Source organism: Sorex fumeus, unplaced genomic scaffold, assembly GCF_029834395.1.
Source record: "Sorex fumeus unplaced genomic scaffold, SorFum_2.1 ptg000063l, whole genome shotgun sequence".
NCBI lineage: Eukaryota > Metazoa > Chordata > Mammalia > Eulipotyphla > Soricidae > Sorex > Sorex fumeus.
In genome coordinates this window covers 71,704,325-71,723,414 of record NW_026606120.1, presented here as the reverse complement: position 1 = coordinate 71,723,414, position 19,090 = coordinate 71,704,325, and the positions used below count along the sequence as shown (strand labels likewise).

At 38.9% G+C, this 19,090-nt stretch overlaps 1 protein-coding gene across 1 annotated transcript in view; it reads right to left on the bottom strand.

Annotated features, from left to right (window-relative positions):
• SKAP1 (src kinase associated phosphoprotein 1) overlaps nt 1-19,090 on the bottom strand; it is a 320,308-nt gene that overhangs the window by 241,021 nt on the left and 60,197 nt on the right. The window contains exon 3 of the mRNA XM_056126663.1: nt 9,021-9,046. Coding sequence (XP_055982638.1) covers nt 9,021-9,046 — 26 coding nt within the window. The remainder of the gene's footprint in view (nt 1-9,020; nt 9,047-19,090) is intronic.

The window sequence follows — 19,090 nt, the reverse complement described above, 5'->3', positions numbered from 1 at the left end:
CATTTGCAAACACGTCATAAATTTGGGTTGTGTTTCTTTGTATAAATCCTACTTACAAGCATGCTAAAACCTTTTGGCATAAATGCAAAGAATATTTTCATAAATAAAACTTAGTAAAATCACTGTACACTCCATTAATTCGGAAACACTTCTCTTCAACTTCAAAGGGAAACCCTTTTCTTCTTTTTTTTTTTTGTGCAAAGACGGTGTTCCTTTGCTGCTTTAATGGTTTTCTTCTTGTAGTTGTCATAACTACATGCTCCAAGTATGTGATAGTAAGAGACTAGAAGTTAAGTGACAGCCATGCTTCGATTCAACATGTCTCAGACATTACAGAGCAGTAAACTCATAAATCTAACCTGTGAAGTGCCTACCAATAAAAATTCTACACACATCCTTTAAATGTGAACTTCACAAAGATATATATGGTGAATAATATGGTCCTACATTAGGCTGGCATGGGTGAATTTTATTTGCATAGCTCTCTTTTAAAATACAGGGGGCTAGAGAGATAATGTAGGGGTTAAGGTGCCTGCCTTGCATGTGGCCAACCTTGGTTTGATTCCCAGTACTACATCTGGTCCTTTGTGTACTGCCAGAAGTGTCCTCTGAGCACAGATCCAGGGGTAGCCCCTAAGCACCACGAGGTGTACACCTCCCATCCCCAAAGAAAATATGGACTCTTACTACCCTTTAAGAAGAGCCTACCAAGTGGTAAATACTCTCAAAAGCTCATCATCTCACTATAAATCGTTACAATGCATAGCTATGAAGTGAATATTGGAGATATTTTGTAACTGAGAACAGTTATGTCCTTTGCCATAGCTCACAAAACTTGTTAAATAGAGAATCTGGGATTCAGATTCATGTCTAATTTAAGAGTTCATGTTCTTGCTATGAGAAATCATTAGACTTGAAGCCAAAACATTTCTCCTTTTTTGTTGTTGATGTTGAAACAATCAGGGGTTGCGTGCTTAGTTGTGGTACTCACCAGGAGCAACACATACTTGAACTGTAATGCTCACACACAATTGGGTTTGTTTGTGATCAAAAGTGGTGCTGGCATTGCACTTGATGTGTGGGGCTTCCTACCTACCAAGCACATGCTCTGCTGCTAAGCCAAAACCCCAACCCTCGTCTCAAAAACACAAACAAAATGGAGATCAGGACTACACCTGGAAGTGTTCAGAGACTACTTCCAGCACAGCTTAAGGGACATATGCAGTGCCAGGATTTGATCCACTGTCACAGTCACATGCGAGACAAGTGCTTTAAGCTCTGTACTATCTCTGCCCCACATCAGTTTTATTATTATTAAATTATTATTATTATTAGTAGTAGTAGTTTTTAAGACACAAGTTGAAGTGTTCAGAGCTTACACTTGGCTCTGTACTCAGGGATCACTCTTGGTAGCCTCGGGGAACCATATGGGGTGCCAAGGATTGAACCCAATTGACTGTGTGCAAGGCAAATGCCCTACTGGCTTTACTATTGTTCCAGCCTCAAATTTATTTCTTTTTACTAGCTCACTACTTAATGTTCTATGTGAAAAAGAAACTTAAGTGTATTATACATTAATGTGTTGGATCTCACAATAGAAATAAAAGAATATTGTGTTTTTCATTAATCTCAACATGGATTTCTTTTATCATTTTTTTAATGTACAAAAATAGACAAAGCAGTGCAATAAATCCCCATGTATATCTGATCCAGCTACAAGATTCAACTTATGATCTATATTGGTTCATCTAAACTCCACTCCTTTTCTCTCTCTACCCCTATTCCATGTTATTTTGACTATGTCAGACATCTATCACTTTATCTTTAAATATCACAGCATACATTTCTCTATGATAAGGACTCTTTAAAAAAACATGAGTATAATATCATTGTTACATCTAAAAAATTAACAAATCTTTAATAACATAAAATATCCAGTCACTGCTTAAATTTCCAATTCTCTCATAAATATAATTTTTATAGTTTTAACGCAGGATGCAAATAAAGTCTACACATTAGTTTATATGCTTTTAAAATCTCTTAATCTATAGTTAATATGGCTTTGTAATAACATTTTATTTATTCACTTTGCACTATTTGCTTTTGCCAACCTATGTTTTTAGGCATCAATTTACTTTGAAAAATGGCTTGTCATTTCAAAATAAGATTTTTATGATTCACACAGAGCAAATTTTTCATATTGAAATATACTGAATAATTCTCAGAAACCCGCTATCCCACGCATACAGACAAAGAATCTTTAAGGTGGCAAGAAATTTTATTGGCCCATATTTATCACTATCAAAATACAGTGAGGATTAAAAAGTATGATTTTGTTATACAGATTTATAATATTCCCAAGGTCTTTCTAAAAATTTCATTTAAACACCCTATCATTTTTTTAGATTCTGTGTCCATGGTGGGAAATTTTTATACTATTAGGGATGCTTTTGTAACAAATAATTCTGAATTATTAACATTATACCTTGTAACTGAAATTTTGATTACACTCATAATTGTTGACAATTAACTTGTTTTTATATAAGGAGAAACTAAACAAAATGAAGTAAATCAGTTTGCTGAATATCATAAGTAATATATTGTCATTGTATTTAGAGGACACACTAATATTGTTGTCTAGACACCTGATCAATAAAATCTATTAGATATTTGATTAGTGAAATAGCACAAAATCCATGGAAAATATTGTAACAAATTTTCTTTGTAATTTTAAGTAAACAGTTAAGTATAAATTTTTTTTTTAAATAATGTGGACTTGGATTAACAAATTATCAATGTCTTATTAAAACTAAAAAGCCTTTCCCAGATTTTTAATCATATTTGAGCTCATTAAAAATATTTCCGGCTGGAGCAATAGCACAGCGGGTAGGGCGTTCGCCTTACAAGCGGCCAACATGGCCGACCCGAGTTCGATTCCTCCGCCCCTCTCGGAGAGCCCGGCAAGCTACCGAGAGTATTCGATATGCCAGACACAGTAACAACAAAGTCTCCAATGGAGACGTTACTGGGCCCGCTCGAGCAAATGGACGATCAACGGGAGGGCCTTTACCTTTACCTTTACCTTAAAAATATTTCATGTCCTTTCAACAGTAACAAATTATTTAAATTTTGTTTTATTTTCCCTATTTTTTTTGCTTTGTTTTTTTTGGCCACACTCAGCAATGCTCAGGGCTTACTCTTGATTCTACACTTAGGGATTATTCCTGAAGGGTTTGGGGTACTATATAGGGTACCAGAGATGGAATCAGGGCTGGTTGCATGCAACACTGCCCACTGTACTATCACTCTGGCCTCTCCCTATTTATTCATTATTAACTAATATCTTTCAGGAAGGTAATAGTAGATCAATAAGAAAACTTGGGTAAAAATGTTAGGTAGAAATATTATCATAAATAGAAACATTTTCTTACTATTTGCTTTGTCTAGTACCATGTGTTTTCACATATAACTACTAGTCATCATAATACTGCAATGGGACAATAAAATATAGAAGAAAGAGTTGTAAGAATGTGGTTCTGAAATATCTAATAATGAAAGTAGACAGTGATGATGGTAGCACAACTCAATGTTATATTAAAGTTATCAAATTGCTAGGCTTCGAAGGGATTAATTTTATGGCATATTGATATGCCAAACACAGTAACAAGTCTCATGATGGAGACGTTACTGGGCCTGCTCGAGCAAATCAATGAACAATGGGAGGACCATGACCAATATTATCTCAATAAATTTTCCTAAAAAATGTGTGGCATGGAATCAGACCAAGTTATAATCATTGAGGAGCACTAATTTGAGCAAATCTCTTTAGCTTTCTGTATATCAGCGCCCATATCTGTGAAATGGATTTATTAAAAGTACCTGCTTCAGAGGGCTGCTCTGAAGTTAAATAAGGTCTTGCTTAGACACCTATATGTTCATCACAGCATTATTAGCTATAGTCAGGATCTGGAAATAAGTCAAGTGCCAAACAGCAGATGAGTAGATAAAAAAAATTGTCATATATGTACATCTACATGTACATATATGATGGAATTTTACATAAGTAAATACAAAATTTTGCAGTTTGCTCAACTTGGATGAAATTGGATGGTATCATTCTAAGGGAAATGAATTCAAGAGTTGAAGAAAATATCAGATGATCTCACTCATATTGGAGTACAAAGAAACAAAGAAAAGGATTAGATATTAACCTCCAGTGGAATCAAATCATGAGACAGGATCTAGAGAAGTGGAAACTGAGGAGGCTAAGAAGAGGTCAAGGAAGGAACCTTGGGATAATGTGTAGGGGTTGATGGAACAGTTATATAAGTACAAAACAATTATTTTGACACTATTGTAAAAAAGTAAGTTAAAAATAGAGTTTAGAATTTAAGAACATTATGGAATATGGCACAACCCAATTTTACTATTAAGGAATCAGAGATTTAGAAAACTTAAGCAACTTTAAAGTTACATGACCATTAGCAAAATGATAGGTGAGAGAGGTGAGATCTGAATCCGGTCTCTCAAGTCTTAATGTTGATGCTATATTCCTACCATGCCATGTTTTCTCTCCAATACAGGACAAAATGCTTTTTAATACTTTTCTATGGTAACTCCTTCAGGATGTTAAACAGGGGGTGAAAGTAATAAGAAACAAATTGCTAGTAATTCTCCACATTTATGCAGGCCATTCTCCTAAGCATCTGTTTTTAGAGGTTATCCTTTCTGCACATTGTAACAAATTCTAAAAGACTTCACCATAATCAGATGGCTTAATGTGTGCTACTAAAGAGCTTTATAAGTAAGGCAACTCTTATATCTAAAGGCTATTTTCCTTCTAGACAAGACACCAGACTCTGGCTTAGTCTTATCCTGAAGAGCACAAGTAAGTCTTTTCATAAATACACAGAGTTAATAAAATTTACCTTACTATCTTCCTGCCATAAATAAAAATGGAAAGTTTAGGGCCATCATTTCTGTCCTTTCCCACTCTTCCTGGTCCTACCTAGTCTTCTAGGGATTTTAAAATTCTGCCTGCTGTTCTTTTTCTTATAATTTCTATTCTTTTCACAGCCCTAAATTGTTCTGGAGTTCCTCATCTTGGACCTGTTACTCTTCCTACTCACCTAATCAGCTTTTGGAAGCCATCAGATAAGATCAAAATTAAAAGGGGAAGATCAAAGATGCATCTCTCTCTCTTCCTCCTTCTAGCCACATGTCTTGGGGAAAGAAGCAAAGCTGAAGGTAAGAAGTAGGCGTGTGTTTTTATGTTCTTGGTATAGAAGGTCAAGAGCAGAACTGCATGGTTATTCAGGAGCTCTGTTCTTTTTTTTTTTAAAAAATTTTTTTTTATTAGTGAAACACCATGAGGTACAGTTGTAGATTTACAATTTTTTGTGCTTGGGTTTGATTATACAATTATCAGATACCCATCCCTCCACCAGTGCCCATTTTCTACCACCATGGATAACATCCCCCCCACCCCCATCCCCCCATTCCCCCCTGCCTCTGTGGCAGGGCAATCCCCTGTGTTCTCTCTAGGAGCTCTGTTCTTAATATGCACAGCTATGTTCATCATGTTCATCACAGCATCATTACAAGTACTAAAATCCAACAATATCATGAATACATGGGCTGGATAAAGAAACTGATATTTGCACATAATGGAGTACTACTCGACTATGAGAAAAGATGAAATTTTGAAGTTTGCTGTGGCATAAATGGAACTGGTAGTTCCAAAGTAAAGTGAATGAGGAAAAAAAGGACTAACATCATATAATCTCATTTACATGAGGAGTAGAAAGAAATAAAGTAAGAGATTAGACAATTCCCAATAAACAATCCAGAGATATAGTCCACAAAACTGGGACCAGAGGGGCCTGAGGTAGTGAGAGGCCCTTTGGATAATGGTGAAGAAATCCTAGCACTCTGGAGGTAGGCACGGGGTAGCAGAACGGCAAGAAAAAAACAATAATATGAGTACTATCAAACACACGCGCACGTGCGCGCACACACACACGCGCACACACACACACACACACACACACACACACACACACAAACAATGAGGACCAGAGAAATAGTGAAGCCGGTAAGGTGCTTGCCTAGCATACAGCTACCTCGGTTAGATGCCAGGTTAGCACTCCAGAGGGTCCCACTAGCCCCACTAGGCCCTGGCCACAGAGCCAGGACTTTGCCCTGAGTATAGTAGGATGTGACTTCTCTCCCTCCCCCTCCAAAAAAAAAAAAATTTAAAAAAAAGAAAGAGGGAAAGAAAGTCGGAAAACCCAAAACCCATAAAAAATAAAAAAGAAATGGAGAATCATTTTTTTCTACTCAGTCCTTCCTTACATTTACATCCCAGTGAGAAAAAAATTTCCAGTGTATATCAAATCATTGTTAAGAAGCAAATACAGCTTTCTAGCTTAAATAATCTCTTTCCAATGATGCCTGGATGTTCAACTGCAGCTCTCTAAGAAAAAAGCTCTGTAAGAGAGTAGTTGTCCTGTGCTGAAAAATGCCTATAAGCCACTATCATAAGAGTCTCCCAAGGTGAAGCCCTAATCTTTTCAGCTCCAAAGTCTTTTGTGGCAAGCTTCAAAAGCATTTCCTCTTCTCCACGCATTACTATACCACTTCTCAGGCACAAATTCTTTTTCTTCTTTAGGGAATGAATCCTACCACACAGTTCCATTCATTTCTGCCAGTTCACATTCAAGTCTTTTTCCCTGTGAATTTTGGTTAAACCTTGAGCTATATGGTCATTCTTTAAGTAATGTGTTTTATGCTTTTCAAAGCAAGATGCTACATTATTTCATATAATTCACTATTCTCAATCTGCATTCTCAGCTATAAATGTTTTAGGAAATTGAAGCATATAACATCACACATATTACTTAAAATGTTACAGTGTAAAGCCAGAGAAGTAGTATAGAGGGTTGGTGATTGCTTTGTCTGGGTTCCACCACCCCCAGCACCACATATGGTCTCCTAAGTATCACCAGGAGTAAGTCCTGAGCACTGCCAAGTATAGCACCTCCCCAAACAAAATTAAATTACAAATACTCTGACTCTAACTTGCAAGACTAAAAAGAGTTAAAGTGTTTTTCATTTCTTAAAATTAACTTTAAAATGAGCGATAGCACAGCGGGTAGGGCGTTCGCCTTACAAGCGGCCAACATGGCCGACCCGAGTTCGATTCCTCCGCCCCTCTCGGAGAGCCCGGCAAGCTACCGAGAGTATTCGATATGCCAGACACAGTAACAACAAAGTCTCCAATGGAGACGTTACTGGGCCCGCTCGAGCAAATCGACGATCAACGGGAGGGCCTCTAAAAATACACTAAAACAAAATATGAGTTAAAAAATTAGTTTGGGGTCAGAGAGAAAGTATAGGGGTTAAGGTACTTGCCCTGTACATGGTAGACTCCAGTTTGATCTCCAGGACCACCAAGAGTGATCCCTGAGCACAGAGCCAGGAATAAGCTCTGAACACTGCTGGGTATGGCAAAAAAAAAAAAAATCCACCCCCAACTCCCTGCCCCACCATAAAGAAAGTTCTAATTTTTTGTTTCACTCTGTTTTTCTAGTCACTACAAGCAATGCTCAGGGTCCTACCATGTGGTAGTATCAGGGATAAGTTTTGATTTGTTTGGTTTTGGGACACCTGGCAGTGCTCAAAGACTACTCCAGGCTAGTGCTGGGGGTGAGTCCTGCTGATATTCTGGGGGACCACCTGGTGTGTGGGACTGAGACCCAATCTCTTTCACATAATGCATGTGCTCCAGTCCATTGAGCTTTCTCTTCAGCCTCGGTGCCAGGACGAATTTCAGGGTTTCATATATGCTCTGTCTATGTGCTACCACTTCTTTGTCTTCCCCCACAAACTAAAATTTTAATAAAATTTAGATTATCATTTATAATTTAAATTAAGGTATTAATGTTCATTCAGGCTATGTGAATTGACATTACTAAGAGAAACAAAAGTACTGGGAAAGTTTACAAAATTGGTTAGAACAAAATAGTTCACAAAGCTATTTGCAAGTCTGCTCTGTAACACTGCACTATCCTCCCATTGTTCATTGATTTGCTCGAGTGGTCTCCATTGTGAGACTTGTTACTGTGTTTGGCATACCTCCGTGGCGCAATGGATAGCGCATTGGACTTCTAGAAGCTGAAGTCTGCTCTAAAACTCTGGAAATAAAAACTCCCAGTTTATAAGTTAATATAATTAAGATTCAGGATTATGTTTTTCTACTTTTTCAACCAGGATACAAAAAAGGAGTGTGTCTATCTTATCTATCTTAAAGACATCACACCAAAATGAATTCAGAAAATAATGTTCCAATTTTAAACCTGTTAAAAATGTGTCTTAATCCTGTCTTTTTAAAAATTTTGCACACAGCTGTCTGTTGTACTTTTTAGAATCATGCCAGATGCTGGGTTCATCAAGCAAAAGCAGGGAAACAATGGATTGAAAGCAATTAGAAGCACTGAGGCTGCAGTGAGGCTCATATTAAAATGTGATAACACTGTTCTAGTGGGAATTTCAACACGGTTCCATTTCTGACATTTCCGTGCTGCCAGACAGGCAGGCTGCATACAGGATACTGTGATCGAGGAGGTAACATACTGGAATTTATTTCTGGAGCAAATGAAGGATTAGCTGAGTTGGAACCCTCCCAAGGTTTTCATTATGGTCTCGGCCACCATTTTAGTTGAATGCAAGTGTTTCCTGCTGGCGTCTAACAAAGCTCAATGGATAGGAGTATTACAGTGTTGGTGCTATAAAATAATATAACAGCAATTCACTCGGAGGGCAGAAGCATCAGAGTTTCTTGCTGGTAAAAATGCAGGGGGTGGGGTACCCAGCAGGGTGAAGGTTAATTAAACACTCCACTAACTTTCCTCAGAAATGGCTAATACCAGTCCTTTGAGAAGCATATTTAGAAGAAACAGAAATAAACAAAACCATTGACATTTTTAGACTAAAACCATAAATGGCTGAAAAAGACTCACCTGAAGGCTGAAAATCCCAATAATATCTGAAATAAAAAGAAAAGAATGGAGATAAGTGAAACTTGAATTTTTTTTTCAGTCTCAGCATAAAATCAAAAAAAGTAGCTAAAGGGTCAGTAATAACTAGCTAAAGCCATTACCCACTGTGAGAAAAATCAAAAGATTGTCTCTGAGATTGGAAAGATTCTAGGAGATTTGGAGGAGGCAAGCTATACCTGCTTAAATAACTGACTTTAGATTTGGAAAGGTCACAGAGTTTGCCTAGCTGGAGACCAGATTTCTCATAGGAAGTGATTATCACTTCTTTTTATGACAACCTGCCCCTTGTACGACAGGACAGTCAGCAGCACCAAATCCAGTAGCATTCCCAGTTGTTATGACAACCAAAACATCTTCCCTATGCACATCCTTAAATACATCCAATGCCATGAACAACTGACTCAAAGTCATCTAACATTCTAATTTCTGAGATAAGATGTAGGCTCTACTAGTCTGATATATCCTTCTACCTCCACCTTTATTTTATAAAATGGTTAGAAAAACCAAGAAGCCTTAAAGTCCTAGAATGAGTGACCCAGTAGTGGTGAAAAGGATCATCAGTAAGGCACTTTTGGGGGAGCTAAATTGCATTTTTCTCCAACAAAAACAATGTTATATATGGTGGCAAACCACAAAAGTCTATAGCACTTTAGATTCCATTTCCTCCTGCTTCACAGGAACCTTACATTAATCTATATCGATTTTCTCTTGTATATATTCAACCTCTTCCTTCCAAGTTGGTCCTGGCCATCAACATTTGTGCTCATATAAAATAACCCAAGTTCGCCTCCCCTACTTCATCCCCCTCCAACTGCTGTCTTCTTTCCTATCACACTAAAATTTTCAAAATAATTATCTATATTTTTTTCTCCTTATTTTCTCCGCTCCCATTCATTCTCTTTCTTTGACATACTACTGTCTTGCTTAGAGTTCACACATATTATTTCTTGTTGTGGATATAGTAACTTCCATGCCATTAAATAGAATAGTTTTCTATTCTCACTAGACTTCTCAAACTTGCATATATGCAGTTTTTTTTTCACTAGGAAGAGATTCTGAAGTTTTATCCAATTCTTAGAAGGATCCATAACCTAAAAAGGAATAATAAAGATAATGGTGTGTATTTCACAAATAGAAAAAAGGTATAACTGCTTTAGAGAGGAATATTAATCCAGTGAGTACTAGTTTTTTTCCTCTTTGTTGGGGGCAGGGAGCCACATCAGACAATGCTCAGGTGTTACTCCTGGCAGTGCCCAGGGGACAATATGGGATACTGGAGATCGAACCAGGAATAGCCGCATGCAAGATAAGCACTTTATTGCTGTACCATCTCTCTGGCCCTAGTTTGTTCTTCATATGACAAAAATGCAGGAAATGGAGAGGAAGGGTATCTGTGAGGAGTATGCTTCAATAATCTAAAAATGAACTTGTGGAAAATCATCAGAGATGAGTTAGACAATGTGCGAAGAAACCTCACAAGGGACTTTTCATCTTCCTTCCTTTTCCCAGGTCAGTCTAGGCAGGCAATCAAGTGAAATGCAATGTTTGATATTTGGGTTAGAGGGCAAGGAAAGTTCAGGAAAGCTCTGGCATCTTCAGTGAAAGAGAAAGAAAGAAGTAGAAAAAGAAGTGAAAATGTAAAGCTGTAATATCCAGGAAGGAGGGCACTCACCTCAGTGTGAGGGCTGAAACTGGGAGGAATTTTAGTAAGTTGTACATATTAACATGTTGGATCTATATTCATCTAGTGGACAGTGCAGCTTTCCACTGAACCTAGCCACCATAAAGAGTTTTTCATAAAATTCATTTCTGTGAAACATCATACACTATACAAAGGGTGAGAAATGTTGAGATTACCAAACATTGAAGGGAGGGGAAAAGGCAGAGGGTCTGATGGTGATGAAGGTGCAATAACTTTGTTTATCAAAACCATAAAAGTTAACAATATTCTAACTATGTAACCTTAGCTGCAATTAAAATAGAAATCGGGTGGGGGGCTCTGGGGACAGTAGTGGATGTGATGTTGGAATAATATATGCAAATATATATAATTAACAGTATTATAAACCCTGGTACCTCAGTAAAAATGTTTTAACTTACTTAAGAAAAAGAAAAAGTATTTTACAAAAGAAAATATCTTCTTCTGAGGAACTGTCTTCCCCCCATTAGAATCATTACTCAACATCTAACTCAATATCAGTAGAAATTAGGGTGTGAATACATACAAATATGAGGACATGTGTATATGTATGTTCCTAATCTGCTTGCTAAAAATATCAATGATATCATCTGTAGGAAATCTATTAACTCTAGGGACCAAGAGGAGACCTCAAAGCGCTGAAGTGCTATTTTGCATGTGGGAGCCCCAGGTTTGATTCCTGGAACCACTGGTCCCCGAATATTGCTGGAAGTGACCTCCAAACACCACGCCAAGAAGGAGTAGCTCTTAACATCACTAGGTGTGGTCCAACAAAACAGAATTAAGACAAACTAAAACAAATAAACAAAAAAAAAACACAAAAAACCAACGCTAGGAATGCTATTAAGTTAACTATACCACTGATTATTTCCATCTATCCTTTTGACTTCCCCAGACATACACACAATTCAATTCCCCCTCTAACTCACATATTTTTTGTCTTCTTTTCTGTCTTTACAAAGTGCCCTGGTTTTATGGTTTCTCTTCTTAAGAGGATTTCATAAGTTCATATATACTGAATTTCGTTCTGCCAATACCAACAGTATTACTGATTCAATTTAACAGAAATGAATTCAATTTAACAGTATAAAATGTAATAGCATGTCTCTATAGTAGATGTTGAGTAGACGACTATGCTTTATACTTGATGATACTATAGTTAAATATTTGTCCCAAAAAAGTCATATATTGGGGAGACAGAGAGATAATCTAGTGGGTCAGGCACTAGCCTTATATAATGTTGACTTGGATTCAATCCCTAGCATCACAATCACATATGGTTGCCCAATCACCACCAGGAGTAATCCCTGAGCACAGAGCTAGGAATAAGCCCTGAGCAGAGTCAGGTATGGCCTTCCCTCCTAAAAACAGTCAATAAATTCAGGTCTTAAGAATAGCTTAGGAGCTCAGAGCAGCTGACATGCAAATGTAAGGCAACAAATTCTATACCCAGTGCCCAGTGGCACTGGACACACAGGGTATGGTCTCTGCTGTTTGTAATCCCTGGTGCCTTGGGTGATTTCTGGCAGCACTACAGTCAGATGCATGCTGAGAGCTGTATATGCACTACAAAGAGATGTGTGCAATGGCTGATATCTTTGGCAAGCTCTGCAATTGAAAGATGTGAAAGCACTGTGGCCAGAAGGAAAGTGCAGGCCCTGGTGAACACACATGTGAACACCACAACTAAAGTGTGTGACTCCTGGCAAGCACTATACCCAGAATGTGTGTAAACACCAGAACTAAAGGAATACAGCCCCCTCAGTGAGCACCACAGCCAGGTGTGTAAACACTACACCCAGATGTGCAACCCCTATAGAGTGCCAGACCAAAAGTGTATAGCATCATAACCAGGCATGTGCAAGAAACCCTCCAACCACTGCAACAACAACAAAGGGAAGAGACAGGGGAAATCACATGTAGGATTTGGCATGGAATGGCATGAAATGGAATGTCAGTGTCACTATCTTTCAGAAGGTATAAAATTATCCTGCTACCCTTTCTTTGTCTCTTCTATCAATCATGGAAGAACTCTAAAGAAAGTCTGTACACACAGACACATGCAGACACACACACACACACACACACACACACACACGCCAATCCCATAGCTCACAGAGGGCTCTTCTAAAAGTGAAGCCCCAAAGTTGAGCAATCTCTTCTCACACTGGAAGGTGCCATGGATTATTCTCTGCTGGACATGTTTAAGATCTGGATCTTATCTTATTAGACATATCCTGTGGATGGTCTCCATCACACTCCTTGGAAAAATGATTCACCACTGGAAGACGCTATGCTCTTCTGGAGGCATCTAGTCAAAAACTGCCAACATCATCTCATCCTTTTGCAGGGACTGGATGAGGTGGGGGGTTGCCTGCACCTGGCAATGTTTAGGAGTTACTCTTGGCTCAGAATACCTTCTGGCAGTGCTTGGGGGAACCATATGGGATGCTGGAGTTTGAAACCAGGTTGGTAGTGTACAAGGCAAACACCCTACCCACTTATTATCTCTCCAGCCCCACATCTTCTCATTCTTATCTTTCATTATGAAGCAATTATTTCTTAGCCAGAGGCTCCAACAAGTCTGGAACGAGAATTTTAAAACAAAAAAACAAAAACTACAATAGAAATATATAGGGGGCCAAGCATATAAACACACAGTTGTGTTTATCCTAAAAGCCTCTGAGAATTTCATATCAGGCCTGTGCAGATAGATAACAAACACTTCTTTAATCTTCTCTTTGAAGCTTCAGCTTCAATATGAAAGGGAAGCTATCACTCCTCTGCAACATTCATACTCAACATCATCAGGTTCATGCAAATGATATTTGGAACTGAAAAAAAATGAGTACAGAATGAGCAGAGAGAAAATGCTGCAGCCACATTGATGATTATTATTTTCACATTCAGGCAAAATAAATCCATCTTTACTTGTGCCTCCAAAAATGAAAATGGAAAAATAAAATTTCACATTTTGTCTACTCCATAGACTAGTCTAAAAATTTAGAGCTATATCATATGCAAAACAAAGTTTTCTACTCATGTTTTTAAATCAAAGGGGTTTCATTTTTTTAAATGGAGCTAATGTCTGCTTAACGGCCATGATCCCAGAGGTTCGGAAACAAATCTTGATACCCAGTGGTTTTTGGCAGAAATGCATCCGGACCCCGCAGTAGGTTACTGTCGCTGGGCCACCCCAGGGGGAAAAGGATGCTGTCCCTCCACCTGCTCCCCCTTGGCGGCTCGGTGGCTGCCATCTGCCAGAGGCCACTGAACAGTCAGGTTTGGGTCCACAGTGACGAGAGACGCGGGGCCTCACGGGATGGGGGTGGAGCTGATCCTTTCCTCCCCACCCCAACGAGACCCTGAGTTGCCACCCAGGAACGGCCTCTCTGGCTCCTGATCAAGTTGCTTAACAGCCATGATCCCAGAGACTCAGAGACAAATCTCGGAACCCAGTGACTTTTGGCAGAAATGTATCTGAACCCTGCAATAGGTTACTGTCGCCAGGCCGTTCCAGGGGGGAAAAGGTGCTGTCCCTCCACCTGCTCCCCCTAGGCGGCTCGGTGGCCACCATCCTCCAGAGGCTATTGGACAGTCAGGATTGGGCGCTCAGTGATGAGACACGCAGGGACTCACGGGAGCCGGCCTTTTCCTCCACGTCCCAATGAGACCCTGAGTCACCACCCACTAATGGCCTTTCTGGCTCCTGATCAAGCTGCTTAATGGCCATGATCCCAGAGACTCAGAAACAAATCTCGAAACCCAGCAGGTTTTGGCAGAAATCCCTTCAGATTTAATTGTTAAAATTTTGGAATTTCAAAATCGCGCAGACACTACTGCAGCCACGTGACATCATGTGTTATTCATAACCAGCAATAGAAAACAAATTGTCTACTGTTGCCTTTTCAGCAGATTTTAGTGTTGGGGTAAAATCCCAAATAATAATGGTGGGTCTGGTGTCAAAATATTGAATGTAATCAAAGCAGAGAGAGAGTAATGTGGAAATCATCTGCCCCACAGGTAGGGGAAGGGTATGGGATGAGGGAATACTGGGGTTTTGGTGGTAGAGAATGGGCACTGGTGAAGGTACAGGTGTTTCATTGTATGACTGAGACTTAAACCCGAAAGCCTTGTAACTGCTCTCATGCTGATTCAATAAATAAAATTATAAAAAAAATTTAAAAAATAAATGGAGCTAATGTTGGCTTACCACACTATATGTGTTTTTATGGATACAATTACACACACCTCTCCAAAATGCAATTTCCATATCACGCCCCCACTCAGCTACCTATCTCCCTCCCCCACCATCCACTGGACCCCTTCTATCTTTCAACTATCGCCCTCTTTGGTAACCTCAGGTCTCTAATCAGAGGCCAAAGACTTTGTCTGTACTTGCTTTTTTTTTTAATTTTCCACATACAAATTAGGTTGTCTTGTATTTATCTTTCTCTTTCTGACTTCTCTCTGTGCCAAGATATTTTTTTAATTTTTATTAGTAAACACCATGAGGTACAGTTGTAGACTTACAAATTTTTGTGCTTGGGTTTCAGTTATACAATGATCAAACACCCATCCCTCCACCAGTGCCCATTCTCCACCACCACTGATCCCAGTATCCCTCCCACCCCCCATCCCCCCTATCCCACCCTGCCTCTGTGGCAGGGCATTCCCTTTTGCTCTCTCTCTCCTTTTGGGTGCTGTGGTTTGCAAAAGAGGCATTGATGTGCCCAAGATTTTATTTTGTATGGTTAAGTTGCATTCTGTTGAGACTATATACCACCTAATTTTATTTGTTTGTTTTAGTGCCACACCTGGTTCTGCGTTCAGGAATCACTCCTGACAGTGCTAGGGGGACCATATGGGGTGCTGGGGATTGAATCTGGGTCAGCCACATGCTAGGCAAGCACCCTACCCTCTGTATTATCGCTCCAGCCTCTCCATACCAGCTGGTCTTAATCCATATATCTGCTCTGTGCTCAAATTGTTTCTATATCTAAACTGTTGTAAAAAGCACTACAACGAACACGAGAGTGATTTTTCTTTTCAAAATAGTCTTCTTTGAATAGATAACTAGAACTAGAATTGCTAGATCTGGGCTGGAGTGTAGTACAGTGGGTAAGATATTTGTCTTGCATAAGGCCAACCTAGGCTTGATCCCCAGGTCTCCAAACCCCTGCTACGAGTAATGCAGACCCAGGAGTAAAATGCTCTGAGCACCACCAGGTGTGACCCTCCTAAACAAAACAAATAAAATTACTAGATATGTTTTTAATATTTTGAGAAACTTCCATACTGTTGACATAAAGACTGGACCAGTTTATATTCCCACCAACAATGTATAAGGGTTCCTTTTTTCTACAATGCCCCCTAACACACACACACACACACACACACACACACACACAAACACACACACCACTACTCGTTTCTTACCTTTCAAAGGAATTTTTAATTGAACTTTAGAATAAGGAAAAGTGCAACAAATAAACTGGATCCATAGTACTGAAAGAATATTGATGAGCTGCAGCAGTCATTGAAGTGGCAATAGTAATGATCATAAAAATGCTATTGCTTGAACATATTGTTGGGCACTATTACTTCCCATATATAGACTCACTTTCTCCATGCTTGAGAGATTATTATTACACCCGTCTTATTACGGAGGAATAGGGGCCAGAGCAATAGTATAGCAGGTAGGGAACTTACCTTGCTTGCAGACAACCATGATTTGCTCCCTGGCACCCTAAATGGTCCCCCAATCCTGCCAGGAGTGATCCTGGGTGCAGAGCCAGGAGGAAGCCCTGAGAATCACCGGTGTGACCAAAAAATTAAACAAACCAAAAAAATGATAAAGGAGAAACTAAAGAATCAAGAAGTAAATTTCATGCCAATGGCTATACAGCTAGTAAATGAGGTCAAATTTCCAATCCTAGAAATTTATTTCAGAACCAGCACTCTAATAAAAAATTACAGTGGAAAGTCTTGAAACTCTAATCTAAAGTTTAAAAATACTCAGCAAAGTTGATTGAGTCTTTCTCCAAAGACATTTTACTATTACAAAATGTTATAAAACAGACTTCAGTCAGGTGGCCAGCAAGTATTTATTGGATGTCTTCTATATCATAAAGTCATAAAAACAATGTCCTTTGCTCAGATGTCATGAGTGAAATGATGACTAAAATATATGGGCCATCTACTGATACATTTTTATAACTTTCAAATGGCAAACATATTGTTCCAATTTACCATGCAATAATCACAAGCACATCACTAGATTTCTGCTGAACATGATGCTATTGACACTGAATAGTGTGATTAGAAATTGGGGTGGACATCAAATTATCAAACATAGAACTAACCAATAAATATGATTATTAAGAATAAAGTACAGAAATATTTCAATAGGCTATGAGCAAGCTTTGCATGTGGAAGGCCCAGATGCAATCCCCAGTTTCAAATGGTCCACTGAGCAGCTGTTAGAAAAGATGAAATCATGAAATTTACATACAAGTGGTACTACATGGAAAGTATAATGTTACGTGAAATGAGTCAGAAAGAGAGGGATAGACATAGAAAGACTGCATTCATCTGGGGAACATAAAGTAACAAAATAGGAGACTAACACCCAATAGCGGACAAGATTAGTACCAGGAGTTTTGCTCCATGACTTGGAGGCCAGCCACACACTCTAGGGGAAAAGGGAGCTCAAAAAGAGAAAGGAGCACTAAATAAAGGGTGTTGGGAGGATCCTCCCAGGATGGGAGAAGCATGCTGAAAGTAGACTATAGACTAAACATGATTGCCACTCAATGCCTCTTTTGCAAACCACAACACCCAAAAGGAGAGAGAGAACAAAAGGGAATACCCTGCCACAGAGGCAGGGTGGGATGGGGGGGAAGGGAGGTGGAAGGGATACTGGGACCCGTGGTGGTGGAAAATGGGCACTGGTGAAGGGATGGGTGTTTTATCATTGTACAATTGAAACCCAAGCACAAAAAATTGTAAATCTACAACTGTACCTCATGGTGTTTCACTAACAAAAATTTTTTAAAAAATGTAAATGATAGAGAATGGGCACTGGTGGAGGGATGGGTACTGGATCATTGTATAACTGAAACCCAAGCACAAAGATTTGTAAGTCTACAACTGTACCTCATGGTGTTTCACTAATAAAATTTTTTTTTAAAAAAGAGTACTTCTGAGATAGATTTTGGACCATCATTGTTCTGAGATAGATATAAGACCATCATTGTTGTGGCTCAAAAACCAAAAATTAAAAATAGAGTACAAAGAACTTTAACCACTCAGCCACTTAATTAGATAGAATCTAGTGATACAGATAAGATAAACCACTGTAACTACCCTATTGGAAATACCTAGGAAGGGGAAAAAAACTAAACTTTTTTTTTTGGGGGGGTTTTTTTTTTTTTTTGCTTTTTGGGTCACACCCAGCGATGCACAGGGGTTACTCCGGCTCTGCACTCAGGAATTACCCCTGGCAGTGCTCAGGAATCAAACCTAGGTTGGCCGCGTGCAAGGCAAATGCCCTACCCGCTGTGTTATTGCTCCAGCCCCTACACTTATTTTTGAATTATCACAGAACAATATATTTAACAATTGACATGTACTATGAATTGCTACAACAATGTTTTCTATCTATTATTTTATTTAATCTTCTATGAGGTCAAAACATGTGCCTGCACTCAGAGCTTACTCCTGGTTATGCACTCACTCAGGGACCAAAACCCAGGTCATCTATATGTGAGGCAAGAACCTTATCTGCTGAATTATCTTTCTGGTCCTTCAGTACTAGTTCTATCCTCACTTTACAGATGAGGAAATTGAGACTCCAAAAGATCAAGCAATTTGGCCAAGACTATGTTGTTTGTAAGTGACAGAATCAAGATTTGTATCCTGAGCTCTTAAATTTCATGTTAAATGCTTTTTATTAGCTATTATATAGAAAACAAATATAACATTAAGAGAAGGTATTGTTTTGTTAATCTGTGGTTACCAGAGGGTAGGTGAGAGGTGTTTATCTTGGGGTACACAGTTAACCATCAAGAGATTCATGTACTTTCAGGGCTGGAGTGTTAGTACAGTGGATAGGGCATTTGCCTTGCATGCGGCCAACCCAGGTTCGATTCCCAGCATCCCATATAGTCCCCTGAGCACCGCCAGGAGTAATTCCCAAGTGCATGAGCCAGGAGTAACTCCTGTGCAATGCTGGGTGTGACCCAAAAGCATAAAAAAAAGACATTCATGTACTTTCAACTATCATGGTTGAAAGCAATATGCTTTCTTTTCACTTGAGAAAAGTTCACAA